The following is a 23884-nucleotide window of genomic DNA, read 5'->3' as shown; positions in this document are numbered from 1 at the left end:
CACACGCTTGCCTGCCGCTAATGTGTTAAAACGATTCTTTGTGGAATGCACTGAACTACTGCCTTGCATTTTACTTCATAACTTTATTTCAACATATAGATGTGTTTGCTCGCCTGCACAACTTGCTGATTGGAAATAGGAGTTTTTAAGAAAATTCAAGATGCAAGCAGTGATGACCAGGCCCTTTTCACGTGCGAATCCTCAAAATTAAGGCAAGAGATTTTGTTTTTTGGCCCTTGTCTACACTCTAAAAAAGAGAATTGTTGAACCAATGAAAGATTAAACAGAGAATTGTTTACCAACTTAATAAAATAGCTTCAAGTGTAACACACGATTGAATTCATTTCATCCAAAGTGACATATCAAGTTAATTAAATGAATCGAATGTGAATATGTTAAGTTTAATTAGTTGTGATTGCATTAAATTTAATACATTCACTTTGAATTAACTCAACTCAATAGTGTGTTACCACTTGAAGTCATTTTATTAAGATAATTAAATGATTTAATTTAATAAAATAAGTTAATTAAATTGATCTAAAGTTTCTCCAAAGTACTTAAGATTAACTTAATTCGTGTGTTACCATTTGAAGCAATTTTACTAAGTTAATTAAATTAATCCAAAGTGAATATACTGAATTTAATTAAGTTTAAGAGTTCATTAAACTTCATATATTCACATTGGATTAACTTAATTCAATGGTGTGTTACTACTTGAAGCAATTTTATTAAGTTAATTAAATTAATTCATTTACTTAATTAAGTTAATCAAATTAAACCAAAGTGAATTTATTAAGTTTATTTAATTATGAGTTCATTAAACTTAATATATTCTCATTGGATTAACTTAATTGTTTGTTACCAGCAATTTTATTAAATTGGTCAACAATTCTCTATTTAATCTTAAATTGGTTCAACAATTCTCTTTTTAGAGTGTAGATCAGAGGTGGGCAATCTCGGTCCTCGAGGGCCAGAGTCCTGCAGGTTTTGGAGGTTTCTCACTTCCAACACAAGCTGATTCCAATCAACAGGATCGTTATCAGGCTTATGCAGAGCTTGCTGATGAGCTGATCATATATCAGCTGTGTTGGAGAAGGGCAACATGCAAAACCTGCAGGACTCCGGCCCTCGATGCCCACCTCTGGTGTAGATCACGACTCTCAACCATGAATCCAATATAAGAGTGCTTGGATTCCAAAGGAACGAGTAAGGACTTACATCTTGATGTGAGCCAGGGCCTTGTTGTTGGTGAACATCATGGAGGACAGTTTGATGCTCGTGTCGAGTCCCTCCATGAGCGACTGCACCTTCGTAATTCCCGCTATGTCGCCTTGGCTGCCGAGGGCCTGCACCAGCCTGGTGACGGCGAGCTGCAAGGGCACGTGGTCCTGACGCAGAATGGACTCGAACGTCTCCAAGGCGTCTGATCGGACAGGAAAAGAGAGTTGATTTTGCATTCGCTCGGACCTTGTGTGTGTGTCGTGTGTATCGTGGTTACCTTTAGTCTGGCCACGCTTGCTCTGCGTGACCACCATCAGATTGTTGGCGATCTCACTCAGCTGGAAGTTTGGAATATGGGACTGGGCACTGAAATGGTTGATAGTATTTAGTTCGATAGTTATTATAGTCAATACTAGTAATAGTTGATAGCCCGATTAACTCGCAGCAATTTTCACTGCAGCAACCCCCTTCGCTCCCGGCTGTTTTATTGGATTTGGACCGATTTTGCAAGGCCCACAAAATATTGTGTTCGATTGCTATACAAACATGGAACCTACTAAAAGAAAGATTAAAGTATCTTCTTTTATTGAGGAAAAAAGTACATTTGTATCTGTTTCCGTTTTGCAGCAATTAGCATTAGAATATAGCTAAGTTTCATCGTTTTCACAAACCTGTGGAAAACACTGGGGAAAAGAGATGCCACATGGCCCTGGTTGATCTCTTATACTCTGCTGCCACTTGCTGGTCGTTTTTTTGTAATAACTACCATTGTTTTAAGCCACCTCTTCAGATCAGAAGCTGCATCCAAGCCTTCTCTATTCTCTAGTATAAAAAAAATATATATATATAAACATATAAATACGTTTTTTGGACCATGGCAAATATTTAAAATGAGTTAAGGGTGTCCTGATACAACTTTTTCACTTCCAATATGATACAGATAGACGTTAAAACATTTTCTTGTTTTGCACCAAAAAACACATGATTGTCCTAATCGTGATTTCAATTATTACCAATGGCGATTAATATTTTCTTCATAATCAAGCAGCCCTTAACTCTTTGACTGCCAGACGTTTTCAGAAAAGGGATGCCGTGGGTGCCAGCCGATTTTAAGCATTTTGACTGATCTTTCAAGGTCCATAGAAAATTATGTGTTTGGACTATGGAAACACACATACTACCAAAAAAAGATTGGACTCTCATCTTTCATCAGAAAAAAAAAGTTTGTTTCTACCTAATTCCGTTTTTTAGTAATCCACAATAGAAAATGGTTAGTTTCACCCCTGTTTTGAAACAAACGTCTTTTAACGTCTTTGGCACTCCTCCATAGGATTTTACTAAACGTTATTTAACGTTTTTGGCAGTCAAAGAGTTAAAGTACTGTCCGATACGATATCAGCAGGAATGATACATGCTTTTATAATAACAGTCAAAAAAATCATCATCGACACGAGGCACTGGCAAGAACAAAGCCTTCTAATAAATACTGACAATTGCACTCCAGATGGCGATTTATATGGGTTTAAATTGTACAGTGGGGAGCTGAACCAAGATGCCTGTTGGCTTTCAACGCGAGTGAGGAACAGGGATTTGTTGGCACTGAAAGCAATTTTTTCCTTTTCCTTTCTAAGCTGGGGCGAGCCGGTTAATATCTCTGTGGTGTATTTGAACTTTGCAACATTAGAAGGCATGACTTTTGGGAAAAAAAAAATAATCCTGTGGACAAAGTAGAGACAAAACAAGCTCCGCGATGTCTGAGATTCTTACGCAACCCTGACAATAATACAGACATGAATGATGCCACAGTGAATGAGATGTTTTGCTCTGCGTGAGTCACAGTACACGTGTGTAGCATATCTGGGCTGGGGTGTCATTTTTGCAGATAAATGTTCTCCAAAATGGGCCCCTCGTCCCATGGACTGGTGCGCCGTCCTCATTTCTTTGCTGCCAAAACCTCAATCAGACTTTCTTTGTACTTATTATGAGATCCCTGCAAGCAGATTAATCCGTGCTCTCAATTGAGCAGCAGGGCGAGGCAGTCCTTATCGCCACGGCGACACCGGGGGCCAAGCAGCATCCGGGAGCCGCTTGCGACAGGGTCACAGCGGGAACAGGGTCGGTGTGGCGGGGTCTGAATTACTCTTATCAGGTGAGGGGGAACCTCAAGAGGCTCTCTCGCGCGCGCGCGCACACACACACTTTCCCCTTCTAGGCATATTTGCACCTCAGCCAATGAATCCATCATCTTCCTCATCATCACACCCTCAATCCCTTAATCTGGCCATAAACGCCCCCCCTCCTTCGCTACTCAATTCTGTCCAGATTCCCTCAAAACAAACGCACAAAGAATTAATGCCTATAGCGTCTTCATTAACCTCCTTTGCGATTAAATCTAGATGTCCCGGCCTTTTCTTTTTTCCCCCCACTTAGCTCTTTTTATCGCCCTATTTCTCGCCATTATCATCTTCCCCAGCCCGACTCTCCTCTCAGCTCATTCCACTCCTCAGCGCGAGTGCAGATCAAATAAAAAAAAAAAAAACACAACCGAGCTTTCACGCGGTGCAGGGGAGGCCGTAAACTAGTTCAAACAAGGACGGAGATGGGTTATCGCTGGTATCTTAAAGCGCTGCGATTATTTCTCATAACATGAGAGGGAGGCTCATGTAGGCTGATCGAAACACAGACGGGAGATTTATTTTTTTTTGTGCCTGTGCAAAACAAATGAGTTATAGCATTCCGCAGTAAGTGGTTGCTTATGTTCCTCTGAAGGACACTGAAAAAAAAAACAACAACTGGAGATTGGCAGCTCTTAACGCAGCTCTCTAACGTGCTTCTACGTGCTCCCACTCAGCTAACAAGATATATTATGAGATAAATGATATTTTATACATATATTACCTACTTAACTGGAAAAGCATTGATGTTTCATTTCCACCCATAAACCATATCCAGGAGGCTTGAGTGTGTGGAAGCACACGGTTGTTATCATGCTTTGCTTACCAGCAGCTGACTGCTGGAGGTAACATATCAGCGATGCGTGTGTACATAAATCGGCTAAAAACTACAATAGCACAGGATGCATTATTTGGTCTTGCCTGCATTTTCTCATTAAGATTCATGTACTATTCTTAGAGACAGCCTCTTGGATGTGCACCAAAATTTAATGGATTCCTTTTGTTGGCTCATGTCCCACATCTTGGGAAAAATTGCATGGAAAACATAAAACATCCTTGGCGACATCAATGAAAAGCAAGTGAATCATTTGACATGATTGTATAGCAGTGCTTCTCAATTTGTCTTTGTTACACGCCACCCCTCCCAAACTCTCCGCCGCAACTATAAATTGTATTATTTGTCTATAAAATTGCTTTAATTAAGCCTCTGCAGAGGAGCTAATACTACCTCCACACTCTGACAATGAGAGCGCCACTGCCACCTACTGCAGTAGATGTGCAATTACACTTTATCCTAGTATCGCAAAAACAAACAAACGAGGACTGTTCTAAACGCTTGGTGGGTCGTTTCTGACTCATAAACACAGAAAATTGCCCGTGGACACTTATACGGTACACTTGCCGGCGAGGCGACTTACATGTCCTTGACCGCCATGGCGTCCTCCAAAGCTCCACTGGCCAGCTGGGTGCAGATCACGCTGTCGTACGCGTTGGGGCCCAAAGCCACACCCCGTTCGGACACTTCCCTCAGCATCTGGTAGGCCTCTGGCAGGGAGAACAAGAGTGCAAATGTGTTGGGCTGGACAGGTGACGTTCTACCCGTTGATCCTTTTCCAACTACGGGTAGTCCTCTAGTTACGAACATCCGACTTAAGAACATTTGCAGATACAAACAAAGGCTGACAGGCAGTTGTATTTTGCGTGCAAGTTAATATTTAAGTGCGCGCCACATCATACATTACGGTACAGTATTGTACTGTAGTTCCCCTCTCTGCCACAATCCCACCGAGCAGCACCGCGCCATTTGCGCATTTCAACTGTCCGGCGATGAACGGTACGGGAGCCACGACGCACGCACTCTTCATGCACATATTTTTTTTTAAAGATAATTTGATCAAATTAAATTTTGAAACAAAACTGAATGTGATTCGACTTACAAACAACCTCTCGGAACCCATTGTGTTCGTGACTTGAGGACTACCTGTATTTGTTTTTATCAATTCCTCAGAGGAACACGCACACTCTAATGAAAACATACAGACACATGTTAATAAATTAGACTATCATGGAAAACTTTATTGATTTCAAAAGTTCAACTCAAAAAGTGAAACTCGTATACATTCAGTCTTACAGAGTGAACTATTTCACAATTCTCATTTTGTTGATTGAATATTAAAGAAAAAATCTAAATGCTTTATAATATGGAAATTATGAAGGAATTGTCCTTCTGAAAAATATATTCCTATGATTTCATTGAATTTATTCAAAATTTCCTTTCAACTGACCTGAAATGTACTTTTCTACTACATTTTAATTTATTTATTTACATCTGATTATTATGAGAATTTGTGGGCTGAGTTTTGAGGCCTTCAATAACAGTTCCTCTTAAGTTAAATTTGTTTCTCGTGGATCTAAATATACAGTACACATACCTATTTAGTTGACCAAAAATGGTTCCTTGTCCCGTACAATTTTAATCCTTATTATTATTATTATTGGTAGTAGTATTTATTTTTTCCATTATCCTTACTCCAAACGCAATAAATTGGCACGAAACTGAAGCTTTCTTCTTTCAGATCAAAGTAACTTCCAGGCTTTAATTAATGAGGTACAACCTCGACCTCCAAGCATCTTACCGTTGGCTTTTTTCTCCTTGCAGAGCCTCAGAAGTTGTTTTTCATACTGCAAGCCACTTTCCACAGCTCTGGGGGGGGTTTCGGGTGTGACCTCCTGTGCGTTGGCATCTTGCTCGTACCAAATCTGTCAGAGACACACACACACACACACACAGGAGATCAAACCCAGGCTGATGTTTCCATCAAAACACTCGAGTCGCTGCACATATTCAGCGTGTGTGCGTGACGCGGGGCGGCCGGGCCAGGGTCCCCGATGCTCGCTCACCCGTGTAGCAGCGAGAGGAGGGGGTTAAGCTGTATTGGCTGGGGGCAAATTAGGCCTGGCACCCGTGGGGGGGCAAAGAGAAGTGTACATGTTAAGAGCGCAGGGAGCGGGGAAGTCGACTGGAGCGCCCCTGGGGTCACCTAGTTCATCGCTCGGGGCAAAAGCCATCACTTCCTCTCTCGTCAAAAAGCTTGGGGGCGGTGAGAAGGGAGGGAAGAAATATTGGGCAAATCCAAACTGGCTTGGTTTCTTGTCCTAAATCGTCTTAATGTTGTCTTTTTTTAAGACCGCTTTCATGCACATACAAGAGCGAGCGAGCGAGCGAGCGAGCGAGCCATATGGTGGCATTTAGCTGCTGGCTTAATTAGTCGGGCATTAGAGATTTGCGTACACATCCAGCTGTAATTCCTTTCGCCAGCCAGACGCTCTGATTGACCACACTGCAATCCTGTTTGCTCAGATTCATGTAATGAACAGAGGCTTAAAAAAAAAAAAAAAAAGAAGAAAAAAAAAAGTGGAGCGTGGCGGGGGCACGCAGAGCAGTTGATAAGAGGGTTTCTCCCCCACCCACCACCATTTTTAAGGGGGTCTCTTGATACATACAAGAGGTCGTGAGGTCAACATGCTCTTTAAGTGATCCAGTGAGCTGGCCGCTAATTATTCAACTTGACAGTTGGCTATTTAAAAGGGGAGATAATTACTTGCAATTCGCCTGTGATCGGAATGGAATCACTGGAAACTTTTCAATGTTGCAGTCTACTTGCATCAGGGGACAAGTGGTGGCAGTGACCAACCATGATTTTCCAATATAGTGGACCCCTGATTCTATTTGCAGCAAGGCTTATTCTAGAATTAGGTAAGCATGGTTTGGCCTTGGCGGAGGTCTGCGCTCCACTCTGTGCCATTCCAGCAGTCACCACAAAAGAGTTTACATTTCCATGTAAAACGTGCACATTTTAACGGCAACAACACTGTCCACATTTTTTTTGTACCGATTCAAGTCTATAAATCTCTGATCCAAAATAATGCTCAACAAAAAATGTAACAGAGATTGCATACTAGAGATTCTTAACTGTTTTGGTTGAATTGAATCAAACTAGCTGTCGTTTTCTCTTTGCAATGGGTGTTGAACTTGCCGCTTATGCGCCACATTGGACCTCGGGCGTGTTTAAAATTCTTCCAGTGCTCCTGGGAATCTCAAGATTTCTCTGCTCCATCGCCTCCTTTGCCCACCAGGAGCCTTCTGGCTATTATCCTTCTGAATAATCTCCTGATTAGAGTTAGCGTGACGCGCAGGCTACATCATCCATCGGGGGATTTTTACCTTGGGCACATCAAAGGGCACATCCTGGCCGTTACTTTTCAAGACGTCGGCCAGCATGAGCAGCGTCCTCTCCCGGGGAATGACGTTCTCCTCCTGGATCTTGGTCCACACGGCGTTGGCCTTCTGCCAGTCGTTGGTCTCCTCTGGTGGAGGCGTGCGAATGAGAGAAATCATTTTGGAGATGGGGAAGTGATCATCTTGCTGACAAGAGGGCAATCAAAGGCACTAATCTGATCAATTGACTCATCTGTGTCTGTCATGTAAGCGACATAAGAACTTGTAATAGGGTAGCAATCAACTTTAATGGTCCAATCAGCGCTGCTGCAATCACACCACGGCGCTGTTTTTGTTCCCAAACACGATGAAAGCAAACGGACTTACTGCAGAGACGGAGGAGGTAGCTGTACATCTCGTCACGGTCACACTCAAATAACTTGGAGGTCATGTCCACCATCTGCTCCAAGGCCTCCATCTACGGGCAGAAAGATTTTGTCTTTCGGCCTCATTTTCGATTCAATCCACGATTCGTTGTGTTGAGGATCGTGCTACCTGTTTGCTGCCAACGCATTTCTCAGCATACCACTGCAGACGCCCTGGCCTTGCCCTCATTCCAGGCGTCTATGAGGGGCGGGACACACAGATGAAAATCCTCCATGAAGAACGTGTATTGTTGAAATATTATTGGGGTGTTTTTACAACACCAGGCTGAAATTAAAGCCCGTAGCGCAGCAGGTTCATAATTAACTCATTCCCTCCCAGCCATTTTCACTAAAGCAACCCCCTTCGCTCCCGGCTGTTTCACTGGATTTTGACTGATTTTGCGAGGTCCACAGAACATTCTGTTCTCTTGCTATAAAAACGCTATAAGAACCTACCAAAGCAAAGATTAGAGTCTCTTCTTTCATCAGACAAAAAAGTACATTTGTATCCGTTTTCATTTTGCAACAATTAGCATTAGAATATAGCTAAGTTTTCATCAATATTTATTGCTGCTAAAAACACTGGTGAAAAAGAGCTTGTTGCAACATGGCCCTGGTTGATCTCTTATACTCTGCTGCCACCTGCTGGCCATTTTTTTGTAATAACTGCCATTGTTTTAAGCGACCTCTTCATGTCCGAAGCTGTACTTAAGCCTTCTGTATGCTCTAGGATAAATATAGTACATTAAAAAAAAAGAAGTATAAATATGTTTTTGGGAGTGAAGGACCCCCCCAATTTTTTTTTTGGTGTGTGTGTGTTGGGGGGATGAGTTAACTGCGCAAAATAGCTTTTAAACCATATAACCATCTAAGACGTCGCAAAAGGATTTTACTCCGCTTTATGACGACGTGGTTGGTGGTGCACTTTTATGTTGATCACAGCGCAGCAATCTATTTTTAGCAGCTGGCGCGCCTCAAACAAAAGCAAGTCGGTGCAGGAAGTGTTAGTTAATTTGTGAAAATTAATTCCTGGTTGCTATATTATTTTATATGATCCGATTTCCCTCCAAACGATCGGAAAACAACAAGGGAGTCAAATAATGGTTTAATTGAAATCTGCTTTATTGAGCCAAATGTCGGTGATTAATTGTAATATTATTCCTGCTGCCATTTGCTTTATACAACTCCATATCAATCAAAAAAAGAAAAGAAAAAAAAATGTAAGACTGAGTTAGAAGCAAATCTCACAATATTTCCTGCGCAATTCCTTTATAGTCTACTTTTAAATCCCACAAAGCGCGAGCTAATAAAGACTTGAACAGCTCGAGTAATCTTTAATTGTTTTCCTTTCTCCGAGCGAGCCACAAGAGACGGGGTTTAAAATGTGGCCGTGAAATAATATTTCAAACGCAGCCCTCTGTTTTTGGGAGCGGAACAGCACACACAGGCTAAAAACATACTGAAATGGTCCAACAAGCTGTCAAATGCGGGTTGACATAGATTGATTTGGGGGCTTGCGTAGCTCAGATTTAGTCTGATACGTGGAGTGACAAGGTGATTATTACCAAAGAACAGCGATCAGGATTTCATCTGTCTCTTAGGGCCTGGATACAATCTGAATTAAGACTCAGATTGAGAGATCTCCCACTCTCTGTGGTAATCTGAGAGCAGGGGGGGTATAAGGAAAAAAAAAAGGGAGAAAAAGAATGAGCCAGAAAGTTAATCTGAGGGAGGAGATGAGCAGTGCTCAATCCCCGCTGGCCCTTTTTGATGGGAACAGCGTCAAGAAAAGACGGGCTGGCTTCATCCCTCACTGCTGTTTCCTCTCCCAATCTCTGGCAATCCCAGCCGCTTCCTGCAAATCTCCCCTGCTCCTTCTCCTCCTTTACCCCCCCCCCCCCACACTCACTCACCCACCCAACCATCTATCCCAGGCAGAGGCATTATGTGCTTACCCGAGCAGCCAAAGGGACAAATTAAAATGTGTCGCACTCGCTCTCTCGTTCAGTCTGTCTAATCTTCTTAGAGACCAAAGCCCAGTGCAAGTGTTCCCATCTTTTCCTCCCTTTCAATTCCTTTTTATTTTGTTTGTGAGTCTCCACGTACACACACACACACGCACAAACACGCGCACACAAACACACGCACACACCTCGTTTGGAATCCCTCAGGGCCCGGAGCCTTAATCTGTAATTAATTTTGAAAAGGCTTTTTTTTTTTTTTTTTAACTCTGTTCTTGTTTTAGTCCACATAGAGGATAAAAAAAAAAAAAAAACACACATACCGTACATATGGAGTTAAAATTGGTGAACTTTTTTTTTTTTCTTTAAACAGCAGTTCTCCATCTCACTTCGTACCGTAACGTTTTAACTCCTTTAATCACCTTGACCACTTAAACCACACGAGCATGGCCAGCCTCCTCTCCCCAACGGAAAAACACATAATGACTAACCACTCTTTAGCAATGCTACCTAACCCCGATCTCGCGCACACAAAATACGCAGGGCCCCAATAATAGTCCCTATGACAATCCCCTACCTAACCATGACCATTTAGCACAAAATTGGCCACCTTTCTCTATCATTACATTTAATTAGCTGTGATTAATCAGCTGCCAATTATACCAAACACAGCCTAAAGAGAGCCACCACTCACTGGGAGCCGCCACTTGACACGCTCTCCATGGATGTTGGCGCTTACGTGTGCTTCTATGCACGTTTTTTTTTTGTACCTTCTTTTTTTTGTTTTAATGACTGTAACACAACTATCCATTATCGCCTCAAGTATTAAAGATATGATAGATGACTGCGGAGAGGTGCGTTTGCTTGGCAAGAGATTTTTGAAAACTTATCGCGAGTGGGTAGCAGACAGTTAAAGTATTGATCTAATAAAAATGAGAAAAAAAAAGACGAAAAATAACCAAAGAATGTCATCTTCAGTTTTTTTACGACAGTGTATTAGGGCCATGTGTAAATAGATATTTTTTTTAGAGGGTGGGGGAACTTTATAAAGTGGCAGATTTACTCAAAAACTCAAACTTACGAGAAATACACAGAGTATTACTTTTGTTTAGTTTGTGTCGATACTTTTTCCGGTCGGCTTTAACCTTATCATGTTAAGCATTCGCACTTTGATGCGTTGGGCAGAGACAAAGACACCTCACTTTAAATGAGTTTTTCTTCTGTATGTGTTAAGGATTTTTTGTTTGAAGGGAGAGAAAAAAAAAAGTATCAGCATTCAAGTGAAGACTGTGGAGTATATCGTCATCCAACAAATTGGCATGTTTGTTTATTTTTTTCTAGAAACATAATCAATCCTAGGGCTGCTCTATTATGAAGAAAACATTAATCACGATTAATTTGGTAATAAGTGAAATCCTGATTCGGACAAAAATTGTTTTTTTGGTGCAAAACAAGAAAATGTTTTAACGTTAAAAAACATTAAGACAAATACATTTATTTGAAACCCTACAATTATGCAAGTTTCTTTTGCACCAAACTATTTTTTAAATTTTTTTTTTTTTTTTTTGCAAATAGACATTTAAACAACTCAAAATTAGAATGAAAAATCTTTTATTTTTGTTTACGATGATGCCAATTTGTAATTGTGAAGTGCAATAATTTAAATTATAATTGAATTTCGACTAATTGCACAGCCCATCCATCCATTTTCGATGAGCTCATGTTCTTGTTAGGATCGCGGGGAGCGGAAGCTTACAAGAGTTGAGTTGAGTGGAGATTCGAACCCAGAACCGCTTGACCGTGGGGTGGATGGTCTTACCACTAAACCCCCGAGGATAAATTTTGTACTAACTTCAACAAATGAAGTTATTGTGTATGTAATGTAATTATAGACTTTGTTACTTAGCAACCAATGACTTATTTAACGACAATGAGAACATTCAGAATAACTCGAAACAATGAATGTTTTAATATACAGTACATTGTCAAGATGCCTTCAATGACTCTTGTTACTGTATTATTTACGGTGTTGCATGTTTCACTACCCTCTGAGGGACTGTGATGAACCTTCAGCCTGACATATGGTGTGTGCGCGCGCGCGGTAAGACACCTCTGACAGTTCAAACTCATGTCTGTCGCCAACATCCTTGACAGTGTGTGTTCGTCTACAATCTGTAATAAGGCTTTTCCACTCGTACACACACACACACACACACACACACACACACACACACTGTTGGCATTTAGCTGACGCTGGTATAAGTAGGATAAGGGCCGTACAGACACAATAACACGTCGATAGCGCTTCAGAGGGTCGGGAAATCCTCAAAAGGCCCCAATCCCTCTTTTAGTGCACACGGGAGGGCCGGACGGGGACATTCTTCAATCTGTTGAGACAACATAATGGCCTTGTTCCCTCTGATGTCTCATATCCTGATCTGTTTATTCGTCAATCTCCCTGCGCTGATACCCGGCTCGTGAGCACGCAGTTCATCCGTGTCAGTCGCTTCTTATCGGCCCGCCTTGCCTCGCTCTCTTTCACACTAATCTACGCGCTTTATGACAGGACGATGTTGTATAGATGCGTGTGCAACATGAATACTTCATCGTGTATATTTAGGTCATAGCAAGTCCTTCAAAAAAGAAGAAAAAAGAAGCTCAAAACAGAAAAGACATTAAAGCTAGCATAAACAAGACTTGACGACTTATTGCACTATAAGACAATTCATAATCTTTTTAATTTATATTTAAAATAGGATTATGAACATATTTTCCTCTGATCCTTGCTGATGTGAATGTTTGTGTAACACTTAAGTGATTATACACGGTCATTAATAAACTAAATAATTATAAAAGTTACCGCATCCGCAAAATTTTATTTAGAATTTACTGTTTGTGCAGTTTTTATCATGATCTTAATACTTAACTCATTCAAACCCAAAAACGTAAATATGTTTTTTTAATACTTTGCCATTCACTCCCAAAAACGTAATTATACGTTTTTATTTTGATTTGTTTTTTTAAATGCTAAATCATACTGAAGGCTTTGATACAGCATCTGGCATGAAGATGTCGCTTAAAGCAATGGTAGTTATTACAAAAAACGGCCAGCGGGTGGCAGCAGAGTATAAGAGATCAGCCAGGGCCATGTTGCAACAAGCTCTTTTTCCCCAGTGTTTTGAACAGATTTGTGAATAATGATGAAACTTAGCTATTCTAATGCAAATCAAAAAAAATTTCTGATGAAAGAAGAGACTCTTATCTTTCTTTTGGTAGGTGGTGCATGTTTTTATAGCAATATAACAATATTCTGTTGGCCTTGCAAAATCAGTCAAAATCCAGTAAAACGGCCGGGAGCGAAGGGGGTTGCTTCAGTGAAAATAAGAGTTAAAAAGAATTGATGTTCCACAATTAATCAATATCGTATTGAAGCGAAGTGACTCAAATCGAATCCCAATTTATTTATTTTTTTTGAATCAACCAATCAAATCGATTCCCAATCCTACTCAGTGCTTTTGTTCAGATGCAGTACTTCATACGTGATTACCTCAATGATCTTGCGAGCCTCACGGTAACCGCCCGTCTGCAAGAATGCGAAGAACAGGTCGTAAAGCATGTGCATCTCCCCGAACTCTTGGCTCAGCATGCCCATGCCTGCAGGAGGATGACAAAAAAAAAAAGAAAAAAGAAGGAGAATACTTATATCCTTTCATTTTGTTTCTACTATTTGGCACACAGACAGAAGCCACCGCCATCAAGTGCGCTCTCCAACAAGCAACTGAATGAAAGCCTAAATAAAAGCCTCCTGGATAAACAACTATGGCGGGCTCTGCTCGGTTTTTTTACACACTATCTCTGTCCTGCAGCTGACAGCGTATTCAGCAGAGATAGAAAATAAAACTCCGGAGCATCATTTGATAGTTTTGGACGACTCAAATAAACGCTGAATGGAAACTTGGGAGGGGGAAAGTCAGACAAAAAAGTCCAAACAGTTCAGGGGTTGCAGTGCTTGGCTGGACTTCCGCTACATTAACAGCTAAACCTGCAACTCCGAAAAAGGCCATGCGAGTCAAGAACATTTGAAAAGCCACATTATGCTTTTTTTTTTTTTTTTCAACACGTTTGCTGTTTTTCATGGCATTTATGTTTTTAACTACACAACGTAGCTGTCTGCTTGGGTCAGTCGCCCCTTGGTGAGCTTACGGCGGACACAAGAGCAGGTAAGAGGGCTTTTTGGGTGAGATGGGGGGCTAGGGTGCGAATGAAGAGATGCACTCCAGAACCACTTGCCCCTCTGGCACATTGAAGTTGACCTTTTCATACACAGCTAGACAGGATGACAAAAAATAAATAAAGAACCCAGAATAACCCAACCATATACTGTCCTATTCGGTTAATCTTTATCATCATCATATATCAGTATGTTTTAAAATTATAACAAAAACTTCAGGGAGTTCCCAGGATCATAAGTATGTCCTAAAAACGTAAAGTAAATATCATAGCTCCATATAGTTTTCTACTATAAATAAATGTTTTCTATCATTTCAAAATAACTAAAATGCAGGGATGTGATTTGACCAAAGTGAAATTATCTGAAAATTTAGCCGGGGGTCTGGGGGCCGCTGGCACCCAACTAGGTCCAGGGCAGTGCCCTGGTGGGGGGACAAGGGGGCCGGAGCCCCCCGGAGCTCATGGGTTTTCCGTGTTTTTAAGTACTTTCAATGCACTCACATGACAAAGAAATAGACAAAACAACAGCATAAATTTCCAATGTATATTGAACTATCCCATATAAAATGGCAGTTTTAGTCAACTCAAAATCAGTCACATTCAAAAACATTGGACTGCCTTTGCTTTTAAAAACTATCACTGAGAATATCATCATATCTAACTAATGTGATTACTAAGTTAACACATAAATAATGTTGAAGAGTTCAAATTTCATGAACAAATAATTGTATCATGACCAAATGAAAAGTAACTCATATTAGAGCATACCACAAATGTCTTTGTTATAGCAGAAGATGTTATCTGTCGGAGTCATGTGCCTACACAATGAACTACAAAAAAATAATAATAATAAATAAATAAAAAAAATCGGAATTTTTTTTTGGGGGGGGGGGGATAAAAAAAAAAGCGGAATTTCGCGAATTAGCGGAAAAATCACATCCCTGAAAATGTTTAACTTTTCGGTATCTTTATTTTACTTTCAAACAAAAACAAAAGATGCTAACTAAAGATGTTAACTGAAAACCTAAATCATTTCCTGAGGTCAACACAGGGTGAAATGGATTTATTATCAGCCATCAAAAAAAAAAAAAAAAGCCCGATACGATATAATCGTCAAAATGCCAAACATCGGCCTGGCCGACAATCGGTCTATCCCTCTTATTTATGTAACTTTGTTGTGTACGTAAACGCCATCAGCTATGACAAAAGGCTCCCAAAAAAATGCGTTGAGACCTCTCTGCAGGAGCTCCGTGTCTCCCATCTCCACCAGGCCGACGATGACGTCGTGGATGTGTGGCAGGTGGCCGTAGCGCTTCTGACATTCCAGCACGGCCTCCAGAGCGCCGGGGAGGTCATTACTGTCGGCACGCCATCCAAAACACACACACACGCACACAAAGGAAAAGTGAGAGAGTGAGCGAATGAGATGTGCAATCAGTTCGGATTGTATGGGGAGAAAATAGCGAGCGTTAACCCCGAGCCCTCGTATTCAAGTACAATGAGCCGCCGCAACAATGCCGGCCGTTGAATGCGTGACAGCACAACTACAGGTGATGAGGCCTTTTGGCCCCAATACATCATTCTCACACAATTGTGCACGCTCGCCCCCCCCCCCCCCAACCCGGTGAGCAGGGGGCTAATGTCTCTGTGGACAGGCTTTCATTGGCGCTTGATGCTTGGCAGCAGACAAAAGGGCCGGTCTTTGGCCCCCGTGCTCATCTCGAACTTCTCTCCACGTCGCTTTCGCTTCTTTTGTCCGTGCCAGGCAGCGCGTTTTCCTCAGCTCTCATTTGACTTCCTCCTGCCGGTCACTTTTGGCTTGAATATAAAACAAATTCCAACAGCAACATGATGGAGATTGAATTCAGATTCAGAAACTGCAAGCAAAATTTGAATTAAGCCTCATTTTGCTAATTTCATTGCTTCCTTGTACTTTTTTTTAATTTTATTTTTTAAGTAAAACATTTGCTTTATACAGTATATACACTTGTTATTTTAATATCACATTTTTAATTTTTTTTAATCATTTTTGACATTATTATTAACTCTGACTGCCAAAAACGTTAAATAACATTTAGTAAAATCCTACGGAGGAATGCCAAAGACGTTAAAAGACGTTTGTTTCCAAACAGAGGTGAAACTAACCATTTTCTATTGTTGATTACTGAAAAACGGAATAAGGTAGAAACAAACTTTTTTTTCTGATGGAAGATGAGAGTCCAATCTTTCATTTGGTAGTATGTGTGTTTCCATAGTCCAAACACATAATTTTCTGTGGACCTTGAAAGATCAGTCAAAATGCTTAAATCGGCTGGCACCCACGGCATCCCTTTTCTGAAAACGTCTGGCAGTCAAAGAGTTAATAATTATGGGTGTCAGCCAATTACATTTTTTTAATTATAATTAATCACATGACCTAAGTTTTCATATTATAGTTAACATAAAAGTAGAAAAAATGTTAAACTAATAGAAATATGGCTGCATCTTTTAGTCATTGATAGTCATTTCATAATTCATCAAATTTAGTTATAATTTAAAAAATGCACTGTACTGTAAAAAACGAGTGTGACATTGATTTGTGTTGGGCATTTTTCTGCCACTAGATGGCATAATTGCATTTGGTGACAGTTCCGTGCATTCTTCTTTTCATATTAAGAGCTATCTAATCTTTAAAATGATGTGACTTGTGAAATTCTGCACATTTTTGTAATTATAAAATACAACTTGAACCCATTCTCCACAAATCTATGCACTTTTATGACATTTATTGCTGCTAAATGTTGCCGATGACGTGTCTGCTGCGACTGGAATTCCCCCAGTACAGGCTTCGAGTGTTAAAAAAATGAGTGCTGTTAAAGGAACCTTAAATTAGCCCAAAATTAAAACGCATTCATTTTGGCACCCCTAATATAAAAAAATGGTAAAACATTTGTTTTACACATTAAACTTTTTTTTGACATTTTAGTATCAAATTTTAAATGTAATTTTATTATTATTTATTTTTATTAATATTTTATTCAAATTAATATTTATTAATTTACATTATTATTATTAAAAAACATTTAGCATCCACATTCTCACTTAGCCCATCTTTCTATTTTAAAAATCAAACGTGGCACCAAAGTTCGCGCACCTCTACTTTAGGTTCGAATGAGCTGAAATCTTAAGTTAATGTTCATTCGATTTTGTGCATAGGAGGCACGATTTCCCAAACGTTTTGGCTAGTTTTTCAAAAACTGAACACGGTTCATTTCCTTACAAACCGCATATGCGGCCCTGACATGCAAACCTACAGCCAGCAAATTTCACGGAGGGCGGGGGGGCGAGTGCGGCTGATGGACGGATTGATAAAAGAAACGGCGAGACGGCGAGGCTGAGGAAGAGAACGGGGCGGGGCGCACCTGAGACCACTTCACTTCAATCGGCGCTGTTGTGACAAGTAGCTGTCAATCTGTTGATTGGGTAATTACCATGTCAATCACGCAGAGGTCAAAGCAGAAAGGGCTTGGACGGTGAGTGAGTGAGGAGGAGGAAAGTCAAATGTTACAATGATGAAGGTTCGTTTTTTTTTTTTTTTTTGGGTGGGTGGGTGTTTTCCTAAATAAACCCAGTAAAGATCAGAGAGCAAACAAGTATGGCCTTGAATTCACCTTCTGTGACGCAGGAGAGGAAATGCCGAGTGAATTTCTGAGGAAAACTATATTTAGCAGCGGTACTCAAGTGATCAAACAATACAGTATCCACATTTTTTTTTTTTATATATATATATATATATATACACTCCTTTCATACATTCTCGACCTACTATCATACTTCACTTCTAAACGAGACATCTAAAAAAGACCCATCACTTGGCCTGGCATTTCAATTACTACACTCCCTTCCCTCAAAAAAAAAAAAAAAAAAAGAACTAAGGATGTCAAAAGATGGATAATTTCCCCCCGTTACAATTTAAACGTCACTTTGCATTGCCATTTACTTGAGCGCAGCCCTGTTAATGTCCCCAGCTTTGCATGTCAGCCACTTTCCAGCCAATTAAGCCCCGGAAAAAAAGGAAAAAAAAAAAATCTAACCAGGGCTTTGCTGGTGGAAACCTGAAGGATTAGACAAGGAAGCTAATTGTGCCTCATTTTTCCTCTGCTGCCCTCTTTTGTGTGACGAAGACGGGCAGGCCTGTTATCAAGCCACTGTCCTGGTACGGGGGAGGACGGCGGGTGTCTGGAGAACACAAATGAGACGCTGATCATGACACCACGAGCCTGCTGTTACGTGCGCGCAAGACGGCCATTTAGTTATGCTAATAGGAAGCCTGGCACGGTGCGAGTGATGCAAACTTTGCCGGCCATCAAACTGTTTTTTTTTGGGGCAGAATTCTAACAATGTTGGAATGGGCTCGACATAAGTTTTGTGGTCAATTCCCAAAATAGTTTGTACAAAGGATATGAAAAGTCTACACACCCTTGTTGTTCAACTGCCAGGCTTTTGCGATATCAAGAAAAATAAGACCAAGATTTCCAAATTTGTTCCGCCAGTAATGTGACCTATAACCTATAGAATTTATTAGATTAAAAAAAAAGGAAATCTTTTTGTGAGGGGAAAAAAAACAACTAACAATTAAGGCACTTAACTTATTCACTGGCAGCCATTTTGACTGAAGCAACCCCCTTCGCTCCCCCGGCTGTTTTCCTGGATTGTGACTGATTTTGATATCTTATTTCTATCTGTTTGCAGCAATTAGCATTAGAATATAGCTAAGATTCATCCTTTTCACAAACCTGTTGAAATCGCTGGGGGAAAGAGCCTTTTTGCAAATGAACGAATCGCATTCAAGCTCATTTTCAATTGGATGTAGCAAACACTGCCAGCATTTTTAAGTGCCTCTGACTAACCACAAATACAGTTCAGATCTTCTAACAGGCTTTCCAAGTCAGTCATTAACCGCTTGTTAAAAAAAATGAGTGGCTTTAAAGGAACTTTAAATTAACGCACTAATCTTGACATCCCTAATTACTTCAAACAATTTTTATATGATGGCATTCGGAATCTGTGACAAATTATTGCAAATTATACATTTGATCTGAATGGATATCAAATTGTTGTCAACGTACCACGTACATCGTTGGAGAGATGTTTACCAACATAACAAAAAGAAGAAGAGTTGTGGCGTATATGTGATATTAAACAAAAAACGCAGTATTGGCTGTCAGGAAAAAAATGAGGGCGTTTTGAGCTGCTCTGCTCTCTATTTATCCAGACCGTTTCCAACTTTGATGTTGAGAATTATTATTCACGCCCTTGTCCCGCCATCTTCCCGCTCAATGGCGTTTTCCGCTGCTAATCACTTTCAGAACAAGTGGCAGCTGGCGCCGGCTGCCAAACAGAGTGGTAGCAGGTTAGCTCAGACAATACGCAGCGGACGGGCGGGAAGGCTAACGGGGCGGCGCGTATGATGGGCTGTCAAGGGCTAATCTGCCGCACAAGTGTTCATTAAGTCATTAAGTGGCGACGCGGCGGATGAGACTGGCGCGGGCGAGACTGATGCCTGCTTTGTCCTCGTGTATCGGCGCGCTCCCTCCGCCTCCTCCCAACAATCGGTTTGTCCGCTGAGTGACGGAATGAAAATAGATGAAGAGAAGAAGACGACTCCCCCATCAGGGAAGTTGGAATCAAATGGTTGACACTAAATCGGACAGCGACGGGATGTCGAGACGACACAAGAAAATCGCTTCATAAGAAGGTGCCAATACCTTTTATTGGCTTCACTTTTAACTAGTGCTATCGATTATTTTTAGAATCGATTATTCTATTGATTATTTAATCGATTAATCGGATACAATTTTATTTTGCATATAAGCGTTTCACAAAAGCATTTTTTTCTCAGATGACTGTTTATTAACCAGTGATTGTTGTTTATTTTGTATTTCGTATTTGTGTAGTGATAAAAAAAGGGGGCTTGATGTACTTTGTTAAACTTTTTACTGTTTTCTTGAAATTTACTGTTTACGTGAATTTAAAAGTATTTTCTTATATTTATGAAAGACCTGACTTATTGCACTTTATGACAAGTCAGAATCTTTTTAATTAATATTTAATGTTTGTGGAGTTTTTTTTTTTTAGCATGTCCTTGTAATTTAAGAATTGATGTTCCATAATTAATCAAGCAAGAGAATCGAATCGAAAAAACTAAACAAAATCGAATCGATTCAGGAAATTTGAATCGATACCCAAGCCCTACTTGCATCCTTCTACAAAGTCAAGTCTCAGGAATTCCAAGTAGTTTATGTGGTATGTAAAATAAAAGTATAAATTACATTTAAATGTGTCCCGGGATGGACCTTAACCATCTTTTTAAAAGTGTGCCTCCGGAGTAACATTTCGAGCTTTTGATGGGGAAAAGTATTTGGTGCAGACTTTTTACCAGCCCGAGCGTTTGCGTTTGTTTCAGCTTCCTGCCGATGACCCAGGAGTAAATTATCCCACTAATCGCGCCGAGGTAGCGATTAACGAGCGAACCTGGCAACTGCTTGTGCCAGAATTCCTGCAAAAGTAAACGGTGGCGGGGGAGCACCTGCAAAGTACTACTTCCAAGGTAAACACGGTACGAAAGTATGTGTGCGGTGTCTGTGTGGTTGCCAGGCCCCTAACGGCGTGGCTGGGCTAAATCTGGCAATTAGTGCTCTGTACATAATTAACATGCTAATGAGTTGATCTACTTAAAAGCCGCTCTGATAAATAGAGCACACAAGAGGTGAATGGCACACAGGCGCCGAGGAGGCGGGCCCATACGAGTGACCCCGCGGCCAATGTTTGATAACACTGATCTGCATTTTGCATTGACAGCCGACCACACACACACACACACTCCATACATACACACACCTTGGGAATAGAAGAGTGGGTGGGCGAGCATGGGCGGGGGCTTATGGGAGAGGTTGCAGCTGCCGAGTCCAAAACAACAAAGCCACATGCACTCGGGAACACAAAAACGCACACAAATGAGCAATTTCCACATCCTCTCTCTGTCTGAGTCGCTGAACCGGAACGTAACCTCGACTATGATCACAGGGAGGGATGAGATACACGCTTACGCGCGTCCAACACCTGCCATATTCGTCAAAATTGACGAATTTTGACGAATATCGGTATCAGGTTTTTTCAAAATCCGCTGATAAAAGGTAAACCTAAAACCATTTTAATCTGTAGGAAACTATTTATTTAAATTTTCAGTAGGGATTGACCTATTATCGGCCGATATTTGGCATTTTGACGAATATCGGTATCGGCCTTTTTTAAAACCTGATGGCCGATAAAAGGTTAATATAAAACAATTTTAATCTCAGGGAACTATTTATTAAAATTTTCAGTAGGGATAGACCGATTATCGTCCAGGCCGATGATTTTGTTACATTAATTTAAAAATTTAACAAAAGGTTTAAGGCTCTTCTAGAGGCAGTAGCATGTCTTAAAAAGTTAAATAAAAAAATTTGCTACAGTAAATGTTTTTTTTTTTCTTCAAAATATAGTTTTGATATCAAACAAAAACACAAGGTGCACAGAATTCCCAGAAGCATATATAAAAATTTTAATTAGTACCCTGATTTTTATTTTATTTTTTATTATCGGCCGTATGATTCTTCCAAATGGCTGATGCCGATATACGTCAAAATGCTGAATATCGGCTCAGCCGATAATCGGTCTATCCCAACAAATTTGTATTTAAAAAAATCGACGCCAATATTTGCCCTCCCTTTTTTACTGGCAATAAATATCAGCTTTCTGCCTTCTTGACTACTAATAATCGGCATCTATATTGCCCCCCCCCCACCCCCCAAAAACATATCTCTATCTCTCGAACAAACAAAGCACGAGTAGACGTTACCTTTCCAAGTAGGCGTTGATGAGGGGCGAGAACAGATTGCTTTTGGGCTTCGCCAGTCCCAGCGTGAAGACGGTGTCTTGAAGGCGCTGGACCACGGGAACGCCGCCGTTGGTGGCTGCGGCGTTGAACACGTGGAAGAGCATGGTGAGGTGGTTGTCGTTCAGCACCACGTCCTTCTCCTTCATCTCCTTCAGGATGTCCACGGCCTCTGAAGAGGAGGCAGGGACAAAGTGGCATGAAACAAAAGGTGGAAAAGCAAGAAGAATAGAAAAAAAAGGTGCTGCGCAAATGTTTTAATAAAAGCCCCTTTTAGCTAATTTGACGTGGGGAAAACAAAGCCATATTAAAAGCGCATTTCGCTCCCAGCGGGGCATGCAAATGCAACCCTGGATAATAATGCCAACTCTGCTCTAATTGCTACGTGCGCTTTACCAAACGAGACTACAATTACCGGACCCCTACAACGTAGGCCATCTTTTTGCCTTGGCCAGGCGGAGAAGGGGTTCGGGGCGGGCCTAATTATAGGTATGCCGCGACCAGGGCCAGCCGTGGCCTTGACGAGACCCCGGTAAACGGGATGAGGGGCCCGTCGTCCATTTGCCATGGAAATGCAGGGCTATTTACGTCGCCACGCGTCCATCTGGCCAACACAGTGGCGGGGGGATGTAGAGTGCGCACATTTGCGTGTGTATTACCAGGGTAAAGTCATTAAGATGCATTTACCATCTATTTAGACAGCTGCTAATGGGTTGATAGCGATACAGCCGCTTCCCAAAACAGATACTAATCTATATGCCGTGACCGAGGGGCATGAACGTGCGCAGAATAGATTGATTTGAGGGCACAGTTTTGTGGCTGAACTTTAAAAGGCAATACTGGGAATGCGCTTTTAACTAGAAATAAAATATTAACTTGGCTCAATGAGTCAAGTATCCCTTTTAATAATCGTATGTCTAGAATTAATTTGATAACGTCAGTATTTTTCCATGTATAATTGATCCCTTGAAACACCCATTTTACCGATGTAAAATGTATCCCGGGTACAAGCGGCCGAAATGAGTTTCCTCCGCAGGGTAGCCGGGCTCTCCCTTAGCGATAGGGTGAGAAGCTCGGTCATCCGGGAGGGACTTAGCATCGAGCCGCTACTCCTCCACATTGAGAGGAAGCAGTTGAGGTGGCTCGGGCATCTGGTTGGGATGCCTCCTGGACGCCTCCCTGGGGAGGTGTTCCGGGCATGTCCTACCGGCGGGAGGCCCCCGGGGACGACCCAGGACACGTTGGAGAGACTATGTCTCTCGGTTGTCCTGGGAACGCCTTGGGGTCCCGTCAGAGGAGCTGGCTGAAGTGGCTGGGGAGAGGGAAGTCTGGGCTTCCCTGCTAACGCCGCTGCCCCCGCGACCCGACCCCGGATAAGCGGAAGAAGACGGAAGGACACCCATTTTACCACTTGCTGTCGACTGAAAATGGCATCACAGGTGCTCAGAGCTCAGGTAATAGCCAATCACGGCTCACCACTCTTTTCTGGGTTTGGTCACGTGACGTTAGCAAACTGAGCCATGATTGGTCTTCTATATGTGATGACTCAAGAGTCGAGTAAATGCAAAATAAAATTTGATCCCATTATTCGATTAACCCTGGAGAACCCACGGGGTCAAATTTGGCCCCTATAAATTCTGCTACACAAATAACAAAGACCTTTTTTTTTTTTTTACAAATTTCATTTCAAAAGTCCAGAGTGCCACTTCTGACCCCTGTATGGGGCCATCTAGTGGAGG

At 41.3% G+C, this 23884-nt stretch overlaps 1 protein-coding gene across 1 annotated transcript in view; it reads right to left on the bottom strand.

The window, feature by feature from the left end:
* Window positions 1-23884, bottom strand: part of lrpprc (leucine-rich pentatricopeptide repeat containing) — a 64592-nt gene that overhangs the window by 10523 nt on the left and 30185 nt on the right. The window contains exons 23-32 of the mRNA XM_077582290.1: window positions 22110-22317; window positions 15464-15588; window positions 13548-13654; window positions 8170-8238; window positions 8002-8092; window positions 7621-7763; window positions 6032-6155; window positions 4814-4940; window positions 1499-1587; window positions 1219-1423 (exon numbers count right to left, since the gene is read on the bottom strand). Coding sequence (XP_077438416.1) covers window positions 1219-1423; window positions 1499-1587; window positions 4814-4940; window positions 6032-6155; window positions 7621-7763; window positions 8002-8092; window positions 8170-8238; window positions 13548-13654; window positions 15464-15588; window positions 22110-22317 — 1288 coding nt within the window. The remainder of the gene's footprint in view (window positions 1-1218; window positions 1424-1498; window positions 1588-4813; window positions 4941-6031; window positions 6156-7620; window positions 7764-8001; window positions 8093-8169; window positions 8239-13547; window positions 13655-15463; window positions 15589-22109; window positions 22318-23884) is intronic.

The sequence above is a fragment of the Vanacampus margaritifer genome, chromosome 12, assembly GCF_051991255.1.
Source record: "Vanacampus margaritifer isolate UIUO_Vmar chromosome 12, RoL_Vmar_1.0, whole genome shotgun sequence".
NCBI lineage: Eukaryota > Metazoa > Chordata > Actinopteri > Syngnathiformes > Syngnathidae > Vanacampus > Vanacampus margaritifer.
This window is presented reverse-complemented; position numbering and strand designations above follow the sequence as displayed.